Source organism: Acartia tonsa, chromosome 2 (genome assembly GCF_053477335.1).
Source record: "Acartia tonsa isolate MP-2025a chromosome 2, ASM5347733v1, whole genome shotgun sequence".
In the NCBI taxonomy this organism is placed as follows: Eukaryota; Metazoa; Arthropoda; class Copepoda; order Calanoida; family Acartiidae; genus Acartia; species Acartia tonsa.
In genome coordinates this window covers 28,122,472-28,137,737 of record NC_137261.1, presented here as the reverse complement: position 1 = coordinate 28,137,737, position 15,266 = coordinate 28,122,472, and the positions used below count along the sequence as shown (strand labels likewise).

General features: G+C 33.7%; 1 protein-coding gene across 5 annotated transcripts in view; it reads right to left on the bottom strand.

Moving 5' to 3' along the window:
- Window positions 1-10,483, bottom strand: part of LOC145308593 (uncharacterized) — a 46,695-nt gene extending 36,212 nt beyond the window's left edge. For 2 of the 5 annotated variants that reach the window (XR_013876430.1, XM_080150279.1), the window contains exons 1-9: window positions 10,447-10,483; window positions 6,116-6,150; window positions 5,420-5,488; window positions 2,423-2,456; window positions 1,819-1,837; window positions 1,178-1,212; window positions 611-639; window positions 388-422; window positions 59-88 (exon numbers count right to left, since the gene is read on the bottom strand). Coding sequence is in view for 4 of the 5 variants with exons in the window: in XM_080150279.1 (XP_080006405.1) it covers window positions 59-88; window positions 388-422; window positions 611-639; window positions 1,178-1,212; window positions 1,819-1,837; window positions 2,423-2,453 (179 nt within the window). In the remaining variant the exon portion in view is untranslated. Of the gene's footprint in view, window positions 1-58; window positions 89-387; window positions 423-610; window positions 640-1,177; window positions 1,213-1,818; window positions 1,838-2,421; window positions 2,457-5,419; window positions 5,489-6,115; window positions 6,156-10,446 lie in introns of those variants that run through there. The other 3 variants (XM_080150280.1, XM_080150281.1, XM_080150283.1) reach the window with 3 other exon arrangements.
- Window positions 10,484-15,266: the final 4,783 nt, after the last annotated feature.

The following is a 15,266-nucleotide window of genomic DNA, read 5'->3' as shown; positions in this document are numbered from 1 at the left end:
AAGATAAATATAAAATCTTAGAATAAAGATACTTTTTATGAAAAGTTGAATTTTCCTAATAGTTGTAGCTAAGGCATTTGCATCACTGTAACCAAATAATAAGTTATTTGAAAAGCCTTCTTACAAAGGGGTCATTTTTTGGCATATTTTCTGTATAGTTGTGTGCCACCGTTTAGTCAAATGTGTTTATTAAATCAAACTGTTCTTAGATATAACCAAATGTGTATATGTGAAATGGTCATAATAAAGAACAGTTTGACTTAGTAAGCACAGTTGACTTAACGGTAACACACAAGTTACAACTTTACAGAAAATAAGCAAAAAATGTTATTTTAATTAGAAATAGTATAGATTTAATAGTATAACAAATATGACTTTATATTCCTGAGAGTAATGGAAAAATAACAGCTTCCACAATCAACCTAAAGAATGCAGTAAATGAAATTATACTCAAATTCTTGGCTTGGCAATCTTAGCCGCTGGCCTCAATGTTTGCCGAGTCTCTAGTATTATGTATTTAAAAACCTTATAAGATGAATTAAAATAGGTTAGGTTAGGTTAAGTGTTCACACCTGCTTTTGTCCAAGGACCAATTAAAAGATTAACATACCTGCCAGAAATGTGTACAGGACGATGCATCTAAAAAAATAATAAAAAAGTAATTGCAAATGTAATAAAATATATATTTAGTATTGGTTTAAAAGTACCTATTTATCTTAGAAAAGAAAAATCTGAAGAAAGCTTTACTGTGTAAGAATAAACTTTAAATGATTGTAAAAACGGTGATTGATATATTTCAGCTTTTCAATGGGACTAAACAACATTTATTTATTTTCTAATTTTTATTAATTTTAAATAAAATTTTATAAATGCTATATAAAACAATAGATTTATAGTATAGATGTATAAACAGATAACTTCCTTCTTCCCTTTCCCAATGAGCCTATTCGTCTTCTAGGAAATTGGTTTATGCTACTTACTTGGCTGTGTTAATATTCCCGACAATATTAGTTGATTTTTTAAGACCCAATTGAGAGTCGTCACGAGCTCCTTGGGATAGAGAAGGACATACAGTTATTGAACCCCTTCCTTCTCTAGTATTTTAGTCTTATTATAAAACAATAACACAAATAACAAGTAATGTCCATAACGCACAAAAAATGAACTAAATACATACCTGATTCGTTTCTCGGGAAGATTAGAGCCTCTGAACTTTTTCAATAAATGCTAAATACTAATTAGAAATCCTATATAGTAAGGTCTTTTGACTGTAGCTCAAGACTTATCCCAGGTTCCCTATTTTATGGAAGCATCTTGTCCTGGGTGGTTTTAGGCTATTTGATTCCTATGTCTAAGTTTGATTTCTAACCTGCCCAAATTAACATTAAGAGGTATCTGATACGGACGGACAGACCCTAATTATATGAAAGCTTCACTTTTAAAAATCCTGCATGTTACCTATGTGAAAATCGAATAGAAAAAAACTAAAAAGGTGTAAAAGATTTGCAGAATATAAATAGATGCTAGATTTGAAAACGGTAAGTCAGGGAGGGAGGGGACATTAGGCTGTTTATTACACCCGTCCCCAAAGTTTTGTAATAACGTTTTCTTATTCGTTGGCGTAACAACTTTGGGTACTAATTTTATTTTAGATGGTTGGTTCATTAAGTTATTGATCAAACGTTTCTACCGCTGATTGTAATCTACAGAATGGGTAATTTTGTGTATCATCATCAGGGACATATATCAATTATTCACTCATTGTCTTATCCCTTTAGATCCCTTATATTAGCAGTAGTCGTAGCATGTATTGAATACCTGATATTCGTCTCAACACAAGATGGCGTATTCAGACATTTTATTTTAGATTGTAATGTTTTTCATTACGATTTTAACACGGTCGTGAGTTTGTTTAGCATTTATGCAAGTTTTTCCCCAATCCTAGCATAACTTGGAAAAAAGCATTAGCAAATATTATTGCCATATTTGTCTAACGCGACCCTACCTCTTCCCTCCACCACCTTAATAAATAAAAAAATTACCCCTCATTAAATATTTTTTTCAGTGGGATTCAGCTGTCTATTGTCTTATCCCATAAGATCCCTACACGAAACCATATGTTTGTTGTTGGTCACACAAACATACAAAGTTAAGGAGTAAAGCAACATTATTGCAAGGAGAAAGGAGCCATTGGGTTGTTTAATACACTAGTCCCCAACTTTTTTAACAACGTTTTCTTTTTTGTTGACTTAATAACTTATTGAATTTTAATTGGTTAGTTCATCAAGTTGAGTTTCCAAACGTTTCAACCACAAATTTTAATCTACAGAAGGGATAATTTTGTGTAACATCATTGGGGATGTTCATCAATTTATCGGCCATTGTCTTATCCCTTTAGAGCCCTGCTAAATACGCCATTGCCTTGTCTCCCCATGGAATAGCAGCATCACCATTCACTGAAAGAATTAACAAAGTTTACCTAGGAAATAAACACTTCCAGTGAAATCCACAATTTATTAATTCTCTGTAAATTTTTGCTGTACATAGCAAGACCGTAGACAGAGCCAGGAATAAGGTATAACCAACAAAGGAAATAAATCTAAAATAATACATGAAAAGGCAGATGAAAAGGTCGCCAATTTTACTTTGACCCCCAACAACAGCTGAAATAACCTATAGGTTTTGTGATTTTTTCAAATTAATTTTGTTGTTGGTATAAGGTGAAATAGAACACATTATGAAGCACGTTAAATAAAAGAAAAATAAATTTAATGAGTATGATTAGCTTTACAAACTAAATGAGAGAAAGTATTGCTGACAGTAAATTCTTCAAAAAAAGTAAGGGGGGGGGGGGGAGGTTTAATGTAACCATCTTGTATTTAATGTATAAATGGAATTTAGAATTCGAATTTCGATCTGAAAGTTTGCATGAGTAATACTTGGTAGGTCTATTTTCCCTAAATAGAACAAAAAGTTGAAAAAGTAACGGCCAACGGCTCAGCCGTTTAGCCGTTTTTTGGCTATTTTTAGGGCAAATCTGCCATAAATTATGTAGGAATCAACTTTTGAAACATATTTTTGCTTTAAATCATGTGAAATGATACAAAAAAAAATTTCTTCAGATTTTTAGTACCAGCAACTAGCGGCTAGAACCGTTTGGAAACGTTTTGGAGCAGCAAAGAGTATTATGTGGAGATAGGTTTTGTGATGATTTGCCTTGAAAATAGTTATAAAAATGGCTAAACGGCTGAGCCACCAGCCGTTAGCCGCTACTTTTGACACTTTTTGTTCAATTTAGGGAAAATAGACCTACCAAGGATTACTCAAGCAAAATTCCAGATCAAAATTCGAATTCTAAGTGCCATTTGCTTACTGATTACGAGATGGTTGCATTAACCCCCACCCCCCTGGCCCTTAGTTTGAAAAAATCCCATTGGTACAGGAATTCATCACCCTAAATTTCATCCGTCTATTCTAAATATAAGCTGAGAAAATTGAATTTTCTCCATAGCGTTACGGATGGACAGACGGTCAAAGTGATTTATAGAGTAGCTTTGCTACTAACAATCTTTTATAAATCTCATAAGAACCAAAAACCTATTTTTCGAGGACCTAATCAGATTTTCATTAGAAGTAATCAATTTCTTTTTCAAAAGATTTTAACTGATGTTACATAACTTGTACTGAAGTCTAGTGAATTGTGTATCACCACTCTCTCAGAGTATATAAAATTAACACCTGAATGGATCAAAGGAAATTCAGTGGACCCAACCATATATATGCAGTATACATACATACATACCCGGGATATAAGGGGATAAGACAATGGCCGATAAAATAATGCACATCCCCAATGTTGGTACACAAAATTACCCCTTCTGTAGATTAAAATCAGTGGTTCAAAAGTTTGAACACTTAACTTAATAAACCAACCAATCAAAATTGAGTAAGTCCCCAAAGTTATTGTTAGTTAACGAATACAGAGTACAGCAGGCCTCAGAAAATTGGGCGAATTCACCATCTCGTCTAAGGCAGGGACCAAACTCATGCAAACAGACCCTTTAGTCAACGAATAAGAAAACGCTATTAAAAAACTTTTAGGACTAGTGTAATAAACAGCACGTTGTCCCCTTTCACTCTGCATACCTACAGAGTTTTGCTGCTCAAGTTTGGAAAAAAAATGCAATTTTAGTTGCTTGAATTGTACCACATTAATAAACCTACTTGTGAGTGACAACCTCAAAAAGTTAACAGACATATCTCTGTGTCTAACTATCACCTTTCAGACTCCCAGACAAAGGTTGTAAAATCTAAGATTTAACCTCTCGGGGGCTTGGTGACGCTTCGAGTTCATGTCCTCTCCACGTTACCTTGAACATACTATGCGTTTGAATTGCATTGTAGCGCGCTCAATAACCCAGGATATTAAGTAAGGTAACACCCATTAGACAACCAACTCTTTGATTGCACGACCCTTGTTTAGAAGTCCTAACTGTTTATGGCAATGAATTGCGCCTGTTTTGGGCCAAGGCATTCCCCCAACTCTAACTACTTATGTCGCGCACCTGACATAGCAGTAGAAGGAACCATTTTAACGTCTTCAATTATGACGCGGTGTCGGGCTACATGTTTTACCAGTCGCGGTTTGTCTGGCGTATTTAACTTGCCATTTACTTCCAAAACTGCAAATCATACAAATTACGACTGTCGAGGTGACCACGTCCTTCGTTAAGAGGAAATCCAACTTTGTCACATTTACCCATAGATAAAAATCTAAATCCATATGACTCGGAAATTACCAAAATTCTATTAACATGGTAAACTGAAAAACGAAAAAAAACTAGATTATTTAAAACACACTCTTATTTAACCTTTCGACTATGCACTTTAATGCAGAAAAAAAGAAATAACTTTTAAAAGAATTCTTACTCCTTATTTAAAAAAGTGGTCAATTCGATGAAAAAAAACAACCCCCTTAACCCCCAATTAAAATATATGTGAAATTCTGCATTGGGTTAATAGTAAATATAAACGAAGAAGGGGTTGATTTCACCGTTTTTTTATCCTTTTCTATCTGCCGAGACTAGAAGGCTTAAAAATTGCAACTAAATTCAAATCATTTATTCAAATTTTAAATTGAATGCATAAAAAATGAATAGCGTATCAGGGAGTGAGAGGACAATGGGCTGTTTATTATACAAGTCCCAAAAGTTTGATATTAACGTTTCCTTATTCGTTAGCTCAACAACTTTGGGGACTTTTCTTGAATTTGTATAGGTTGGCACATTAAGCGTCCAAACGTTTTAACAAATAACTGTAATCTACAGATGGGGTATTTTTGTGCATCATCAATGAGGGAAGTAGATCAATTTAACGGCCATTGTCTAATCCCTTTAGGTCCCTGATAACGTATACCTACCTGAAAAGGATCTGAGATTAACCAGCTCCGACTTTACAAATGTTGGAAATCCTTGTCTTTCACATAACTGAAGTTTTATTCAATCAAAATTTTATATCCTTAATTCAGGGGTGTATATTTTTTTTATCCAAGATGAATTTTTTTGTACCACCCCACAATACTTTTAAATTATGTTTTTTTGCGCTTTATCCGCAAAGTTGTGTGTTAGTGTTTAGTCAAAGGCGCTTATTAAGTCAAACCTTTTCTAATTTTGACCAAATGTATTTATATGAAATGGTCAAAATTAAGAACAGTTTGAACCTCTTTTTATTAGGTAATTAATTCTTACCTATTTCCTAACTAGGGAGAGAAGGGGGAGGTGTGGTTGGGAAATATACACCCCTACCTTAATTTCCTTTGAATATTTTGGGAAATATACACCCCTACCTTAATTTCCTTTGAATATTCTAAGACTTGTATAACATTATCTACTTAATCTCAAATTTTGTAATATCTTACTTAAAATTAAAATTTCAGTCATATAATTTGAAATAATATAGGATAAGCTAGTACTTATAAAAATTTAATTTAAGATATATAATAGCAATCCTAGTTTTTATTGCTGGAGGGGGGGGGGGGGGGGGGGGCACAAGTTAATATGTCTACAAAAAAAATTTCTATATTTATTTTAGTGTTTTATTGATTGTTTAAAATCCTTGTGTGCTATTAAGTCTGTAGCGAGGGATTTCCACCTGAAACAATTTTTTTTCTGAAACTAGATACAAATATTTGTACAGTAGAATAAAAATAAACAAATAGCGCATCTACTTTAGATATCCTTTGGTCTTAAGAGCAGTTTATCAAACAAGAACAAACATATTAAAATCGAAGAGTTTTGATCGCTGCTGGAGAAAAGGCTTCGTTATAAATTACATAAAGTTTTCAAATGAATTTAAGCATAAATAAATGTTCATAGAAAAGAAGCAAAAATTTAACGAATTGAATCATAAAATCATTATTTTACCCTTATATAAAAGTAACAGGATGAGTGTATGTCTGTGTGTAACCGAATATCTGTTCCGAGCGATATGTTAGATATCTTCTTTCGGATTTTCAGTTTCTTAAACATCGTTTATAAATGTCTGTTTGTCCTTTTGTCTGATAGGTTGGCCCCTGCTTTAATGGATTTTATCATCCTTTTATAACTTATTTCATAACTTGTGAAAGTATGAAATCTGAAGCTGTAAATCCCTTGTTAAACCTAATCCTTTGAAATCCATAAAAATTCAACCATCATTGGGTAAATTCACTCTTTATTTTTATTTCTTTGGTAAAAGCAAATTCTTTCTATATGCTAAAAGATGTCCGTCCGTTTGGAAGGGGTTACTTTCATCATAACTTTTCATCTTTAACTGTCCTATAGATTTAACATTAATAGGAGATTCATGCAACAACAAGGTATAATTTACACTGTAGTAGATCTATATCTATTTTACTGATAAATGTTGCATTTATCACATAGTATATTTGATTTTTGAAAGGTGATTCTTAAGACGAAAAAAACACAATGTAATAATGTCTAATTTGTCAAACATACCAATTATGGATTATTTTATAATAAAAAAAGTTTTTTTTATTAATCTTTTATTCAGAAAGAGTATATGTTTTATACTGAAAAAAGTTGGAAATTATTATATACTTTTTCCTTCTTGAGTAATTGAAAATCAATTGCCATAAAATTTACTAAGGGGGGGGGGGGGGGCGTAATGACATAAGCTCTTAAACCGTGAACAAAATGGTCTAAATATTGAGCTAGACCCTTCAAACTTGGTATATAAGCTTAGTCCTATAGGTATTACATCTAAATGGCAAAAAAATCCAAAAAAACTTATTTTTAGGTTAGGTTAGGTAAGAAAAACCCTGCGGAAATGGGGTTTTTAGGCTTTTTTTGGTCTATTTTGATGTGGAAACTTGCCTTAAATTGTTTTTTCTTAGGGTTTTAACTTAAATACACTGTATCTATTCATATGGACATTATTTAAGATGATTCAGCAAGTCGGGGACTGACCCCAGGGGGCTAGGTAGGTGGCCCGCAGGGGTTAAGTTCATTTTTCCCAATATATTTGTTGTGATACATCAAATTATAGGTTTTTTAGGTCAAGGAACTCAAATTCAGAGCTAAAATAAGCATTAGACTAATCTGAAGCTAGCCCCAGCGGGCTAGGTTGGTGGCCCGCAGGGGTTAAGTGCATTTTTTTCTTATATATATCTTGTTATATATCAAACTATAGGTTTTTTAGGTCAAGAAACTCAAATTCTGAGCGAAAATTAGCATTAGACTGACCTGAAGCTAACCCCCCCGGGCTAGGTTGGTTTTCTGCAGGGCTTAAGAGTATTTACCTAACCTAACCTAAAAACTTACTTATATTTTTACAGGTTTTTTTCTTGAATAAACTGTGTCTATTAATGAAGACTTTATTTAAGATGATCCAGCAAGTCGGGGACCGACCCCAGCGGGCTAGGTGGGTGGCCCGCAGGGGTTAAATGCATTATTTCCAATATAGATCTTGTTATATATCAAAATAAAGGTTTATAAGGTCAAGAAACTCAAATTCAGAGCTAAAATTGGCATAAGACTTACCTGAAGCTAACCCCTGCGGGCTAGGTAGATTTTCTACAGGGCTTATGTGCATTTTACCTAACCTAACCTAGAAACTTACTTATTCTTTTTGGTTTTTTCCTTGAATAAACTGTGTCTATTAATGAGGACATTATTTTAGATAATCCAGCAAGTTGGGAACCAACCCCAGCGGGCTAGGTGGGTGGCCCACAGGGGTGTAGTGCATTTTTTCTGAAGTATGTGTTGTCATTCATCAAATTATAGGTTTTTTATGTCAAGAAACTCAAATTCAGAGCTATTTTAAGCATTAGACTGACCTAAGGCTAACCCCTGCGGATTAGGTAAGTGGCCTGCAGGGGTAAATTTTCCAAATTATGTGTTGTTATACATCAAACTATAGGTTTTTAAAGTCAATTTGGAGCTAAAAAAAAAACAATAGCAACCTGATGCTAGTTTTTTTTGTGGTATGTGGTATACATCAAATTAAAAAATTGTATCCTATTAGCATATCAAATTCTTCCACTGCTAACATTGTACTATCAAAATTGAAATTCTTTCAAATATATGCCATATAAATGTAGTTTAACCAATTAACCAGGAAAAAAAATGCAGTTCACTAAATTAAGTTCAAATGCATTTCGTGAAACTACCCCTTTGAATTTCTGGACCTAAAAAAACTATAATTTTATGTATGACAACTAAAAATGCACTTAACCCCTGCGGGCCACGCACCTAGCCTGCTGGGGTCTTAAATCTTAAATAATGTTCTAATAAATAGACACAGTTTATTCCAGAAAAAAACCATAAAAAAACAAGTAAGGTTCTAGGTTAGGTTAGGTAAAATGCACTTAAGACTTGCAGGCAACCCACCTAGCCCGCTGGGGCTAGCTTCAGATTAGTCTGATGCTTTTATTAGCTGTAAATTTGAGCTTCTTGACCTTAAAAACCTATAGTTGGATGTATGACAACACATACTTTTTAAAAAAAATGCATTTAACCCCTGAGGGACACCCACCTAGCCCGCTGGGGTCGGTCTTCGACTTGCTGGATCATCTGAAATAAGGTCCTCATGAATGGACAGTTTATTTGAAAAAAAAACCTAAACAAAAAAATATTAAATGTAAGTTTCTAGGTTAGGTTAGGTAAAATGCACTTAAGCCCTGTGGGCTAACTATCTCGCCCGCTGGGGTTAGCTTCAGATTAGTCTAATGCTTATTTCAGCTCTGAATTTGAGTTCTTTGACCTAAAAAAACATATAATTGGATTTATCACAACATATATATTGGGGAAAATGCACTTAACCCCTGCAGGCCACCCACCTAGCCCGCTGGGGTCGGTCTTCGACTTGCTGAATCATCTGAAATAAGGTCCTCATGAATGGACAGTTTATTCTAGAAAAAAACCTAAAAAAAATAATAAATGTAAGTTTCTAGGTTAGCTTAGGTAAAATGCACTTAAGCCCTGTGGGCAATCCAGCTAGCCCGCTGGGGTTAGCTTCAGATTATTCTAATGCTTATTTTAGCTCTGAATTTGAGTTCTTTGACCTAAAAAACATATCATTTGATGTATCACATCATATATATTGGAGAAAATGCACTTTATCCCTGCGGGCCACCCACCTAGCCCGCTGGGGTCGGTCCCCGACTTGCTGGATCATCTTAAATAAAGTCTTCATTAATAGACATAGTTTATTCAAGAAAAAAACCTGTAAAAATATAAGTAAGTTTCTAGGTTAGGTTAGGTAAATGCTCTTACGCCCTGCAGAAAACCAACCTAGCCCGGGGGGGTTAGCTTCAGGTCAGTCTAATGCTAATTTTCGCTCGGAATTTGAGTTTCTTGACCTAAAAAACCTATAGTTTGATATATAACAAGATATATATTAGAAAAAATGCACTTAACCCCTGCGGGCCACCAACCTAGCCCGCTGGGGCTAGCTTCAGATTAGTCTAATGCTTATTTTAGCTCTGAATTTGAGTTCCTTGACCTAAAAAACCTATAATTTGATGTATCACAACAAATATATTGGGAAAAATGAACTTAACCCCTGCGGGCCACCCACCTAGCCCCCTGGGGTCGGTCCCCGACTTGCTGAATCATCTTAAATAATGTCCATATGAATAGATACAGTATATTTAAGTTAAAACTCTAAGAAAAAAACTATTTAAGGCAAGTTTCCACATCAAAATAGACCAAAAAAGCCTAAAAACCCCATTTCCGCAGGGTTTTTCTTACCTAACCTAACCTAAAAATAAATTTTTTTGGATTTTTTTGCCATTTAGATGTAATACCTACAGGACTAAGCTTATATACCAAGTTTGAAGGGTCTAGCTCAATATTTAGACCATTTTGCTCACGGTTTAAGAGCTTATGTCATTACGCCCCCCCCCCCTTATTTTGTGCATTTACAATATTAAATGTTCTTTATTACCTTTTATAATCAAAGCATATGGGTTTAATACTTGTAGCTGATTCAGAAAAGTGAACAGTCTTGCTAAAACCTCCTGAAAACTTCCTATAAAATAATGTTCGTTTTAGTTCGGTGTAAGAAAAGTGTTTTCATGTCAAAGGGATAGTTGCACGAAGTTGGGGGTACTTGTAGAAGTCATTTTTGTTTTTGTATAATATGAGATATAGATTAGGTAGTCATCAAGATATTTGAAATAAAATTAAACTTTTACCAGGCAGTTTTTGAGTTACGTCCAAAAATGTTTAATTTGTGTAAGTAAAAGTCACGATTTCGGTCTGAATATTTTTAAATTACGTGGTAAAAACTAAAATTCTTTCAAATATATGCCCCATAAAGATAGTTTAAACCATTGAACAGGAAAACATATGTGGTTCACTAAATTCAAGTTCAAATGCATTTCGTGCAACAACCCCTTTAAAATATATTAGCCCAAACTGTTTTATACAAGAATTTTTGGGCCGGGCGTTAAAGTTCACAGCAATTATATTTTGCAAATCGTTTTAAGAATTCTTTTTAATTTATTCTTGGTAGGTGTAAATTAAAAACATTATCCTATCTATAATACAAAGTAGCTTGATATCTGTCCGTCTGTCCGTCTGTCCGTCTGTCTGTCTGAAGCTTAAGATCTCGGTAACCACTGAACCGATTGGATTCTACTCTTCAGGGTATATACCTATCGGTCCTGTGGTGGTTTTAAGCTATTTTCTTGGGGGGGTGGGACACCCCCAACCCCCCCAAAAATGAAAATTTACCCCCCCCAAAAAAATACTCCTGGTGCTGCTGGTGCAGCACTAGAGGCTAGGGGCGAAGCCACTAGTAATATACAAAGTATAAAAGATTTTTTTCTCGCCATTATCGATACACCCCCTTTTACAGTTTCAAAGTACGTTATTTTATAGATAATTTCTCTGAAAATTTTAAAGTGCCACTAGATGCAAAAGCTACAACTGCAAGTATTTAAAAAAAAACTAACCTCAATGGTAAAAGACGAAGTTGGTCTATAAATTCTGCCTTAACAATACTGAAAATTAAATATTATTAATTCAATTTATATGCTTTAATAAAAAAGAACACTAAGTGACAAAATTATCAGGGTAACTTTATCTTTATACTATCCCTAGCGTGTAAACTTGCGACCGAAGCTTACCAAGTAGCACATCCGCTCGGCGTCGTGGGGGTTATGAGTTCGAATCTCGGCTCAACATCGCGTCATACAGTGGCGTGCGAAGCACTTTGTCTAGGGGGGGGCACTTTGATTTAGGGGGGGGGGGGGCAAAATTCGAAAAAATAGTACAGAAGATAAATTAACCTTTCACCCCCCCCCCCCCCCCCCTCCACCACAAAACATTTTTAATGGGTGGAAGGGGATGTTATAAAATCTCAGCAGGAAGGATAAATAACCCCATTAAAAAAAATTAGGGGGGGGGGGAGATAAAAACACTCATTTTGGAAATAATTTACCAAAAATTAACCTAATATGAATATTGGGCTATTTATTACACTAGTCCCCAATATTTCATAGCAGAAACCATTTGGAAGAACGCGAAGCGCAAATTTTTTTCTTCAAATATGCAGGGAGGGAGAGGTTTTTGGGCTATTTATTACACTAGTCCCCAATATTTCATAGCAGAAACCATTTGGAAGGGCCCGAAGCGCAAATTTTTTTCTTCAAATATGCAGGGAGGGAGGGGATTTTGGGCTATTTATTACACTAGTCCCCAATATTTCATATAAAATTTTCTTATTCGTTGGCCCAACAACTTTGGGGACTTTAATAATGGAATTTTGATTGGTTGGTTAATTATGTCGAGTTTCCATACATTTCATCCACTACATTCTTTGGTAAAAAGTTTATATTATACAAAATAAAATACTTCCTATAACCTGGTTTGTTATGTTCAGTGAAAAAAGATTATAACCTAATTTCTACACTAATTTAAAAATTTGGTAAGGTTAAATGAATAGTAACTGTCTGTTTGGCGCGAAGCGCCAAAATTTTTTTTTTTGAGTATTTCTTGATCTTTTTTTTGGAAACTGGGATAGTTTTGCTTTTTGTAGGGTAGGGGGCAAAAAGGGGCATTTTTGTTGACCAGGGGGGGGCAAAATGGGGCATTTTTAACATTTAGGGGGGGGGGCAGGGGGGGCGGTTGCTAGGGGGGGGCAGGGGGGCGTTTTGGTCGCTAGGGGGGGGGGGGCGATTGCCCCAAATGCCCCCTTCGGTTCGCACGCCACTGGCGTCATAACATACTAGTATGTCAGATGCACGACTTTAATAGTTAGAGTACGGGAATGCCTTGGCCAAAACAGGCTCAACTCATTACATCCTGCAAAGTTTGGACTTCAAGACAAGGATCGTACAATCAAAGAGATGGCTGTCGGATGGTTGTTACTTAACCTAAACCCCGGGTGTTTGGACAGAAAAGGAAAAATATGTCTCCCATTAGTTAATCTAAGATTATAAAAATTCTAGAAATCAAGATCTTGTGCGATATTTCTTTAAAAATATCCATTTTCTAAATTAAAATAAATAGTTATAAGTTGGACCATACTTGTTATTAATTAACTATATAACCAATTTAATAATACTGCCTAAAGTGTTCAGACCAACGCCTGAGAGAAAGTGTTTATAAGGTGTATTATAAACAGTCCATCGTCCCATCCCTCCCTCGGGAAATCTATCCATTTTGATTTTATCATTTATTAAAATATTTCTTCAAATAATAGAATAAAAAAAACTATAAAAATATGTTACCTGATGAATAGAATAGAAAATATGATAAAATACATTTTTAATCGTATTTTACAAATAATTTTTCAATTTATATAATTTTTAAAATCAATTTAAAAGATTAAAATTACATTCGTACAATTCACTACATAATTGAAAATGTAAACAAAGAACAGCTGTTTTATTCTTGAATGTCGTCATACTTCCTTATTCCAAAGAGACTATAGACTTTTCAAAAGATATAATTTTATAATAAAAAAATAACTTTTACTTTTTTATATACTAGCAGCTTCGCACCTAGCTTCAAGGGGTTTTGCCCCATGAGGTAATTAAAAAAAGAATTTTAAAAAATGAATAAAAATTGGAGGTGCCCCCACTATTTGAAACCACTTCGATTTCAAAATTTTCGGGGGAAAAATAGCCTAAAATCACAACAGGACCAGTAGGTATATTCCCTGAAGAGTAGAATCCGATCGGTTAAGTGGTTACCTAGATCTTAAGAGACAGACGGAAGAGACAGACATTGTTCTACTTTGTATTATAGATATAATCTTGTTCTTGTGTAGCGTAACAAGCAAAGCATCCTCTCGACGTCAGGGAAGTAATAAGTTCGAATCTCGGCCCTAACTGCGTCATATTAGGCATGTACATTAAAATGTACAAAGTATTGCAAACATTAACTTCAATTTAAACTTTGATCCATGTTTATAATCCTTTTTTAACGTAAATATTATTTTAAGTTAAAGCATGTATAAATTATAATTACTAATGATGGTTTGTTTGCTTTTTTTGTGCTTCGCCTTTATGAGGTTTGTCATTCACGTGAAAACCAATCTATTGATTCAGCATCGTCTAAAAGATCATTTACTACTGTCATCCTTTTTTTTATATGTTTTCACGTACTTTCCACACCAAATATTTGTGTAACTTTGATTTTATTGATTGTCGCTGTGTAGACTAACACTTCATTTATCAGGGGCAGAATTTACCAGGGAATTAAGAAATGTAAATATAAGTTTTAATGCATAGTTACAGACTATAAATTTAGTAAACTAAATTTTTACAGATTTCTTTTTTCTCTTTTCAATGAAGTCAATTTTAAAGAAATACAATTATTTAATATGAAAATTTCACTTAAAAAACCGGATTACAATGACTTTCATTTTAAATATCTAAATCATTTATCTATCACACAATCTTTGGAATAATTGAAATAATTCTGGAGGGTTCAGGGTTAAGCTATATACAGAAAATAAAAAATACATTTGTATATCCTTTCTTTGTTCTCATAACACATAAAACAAAAATGCTCATAAATTTAAAGACATTGGTGTAATTTTATTTCTATTACATCAAGGTTAGTGATCTGGATTCTACCTATAATAAAGTACCTTTGTTAGTTAAAAATAGGTAACTTAATGGAAATACACAATATACATCTCCCTTGGAAATTCGGAAAGGTGTAAACACCCCTTTCACTCTACACTGATTAAATGATTAAGATTTATTTGTAAAATGCTAATTTTTCTCCTATGATTAAAAGTATCTATATGATGTAAAAAAATCAGTAATAATACCTATTTGAAAATAGATAAAACTCATAATAAATGTTCTAAATCCTGGTAACGGATGTGCTGAAAGGAAATGAATTGTAGAGATCTCAGCAAAAACCTGGATTACCCTCTCACTAAAGTCATATTTTCACTTTTTGCTTCTGTCCGACTTTATATATATACTTATACTTATTCTTTCTTTTAGTATTGGAACAATTTATATTTTTAAGTTTTAAATATAATTGCAATTCATAATTTATTATTTTTATATAATTCGGATCAATCCGTTTGTAAATTTGGCCATATGTTAAATTTTAGTAATTTTACCATCGTATTATAGATTTTCTTCCACGGATATTAAAATAAAAAATTGGAAGATTTAAACTAGTTTTGTTAACTCCGAGGGGACGAAGGCTCGGGCTTACAAAACTGGTATTATTTTTTTTATTTGTATTTAATTACTTGTAAAAATTCCTGTAATAATACACTATAGATTATCT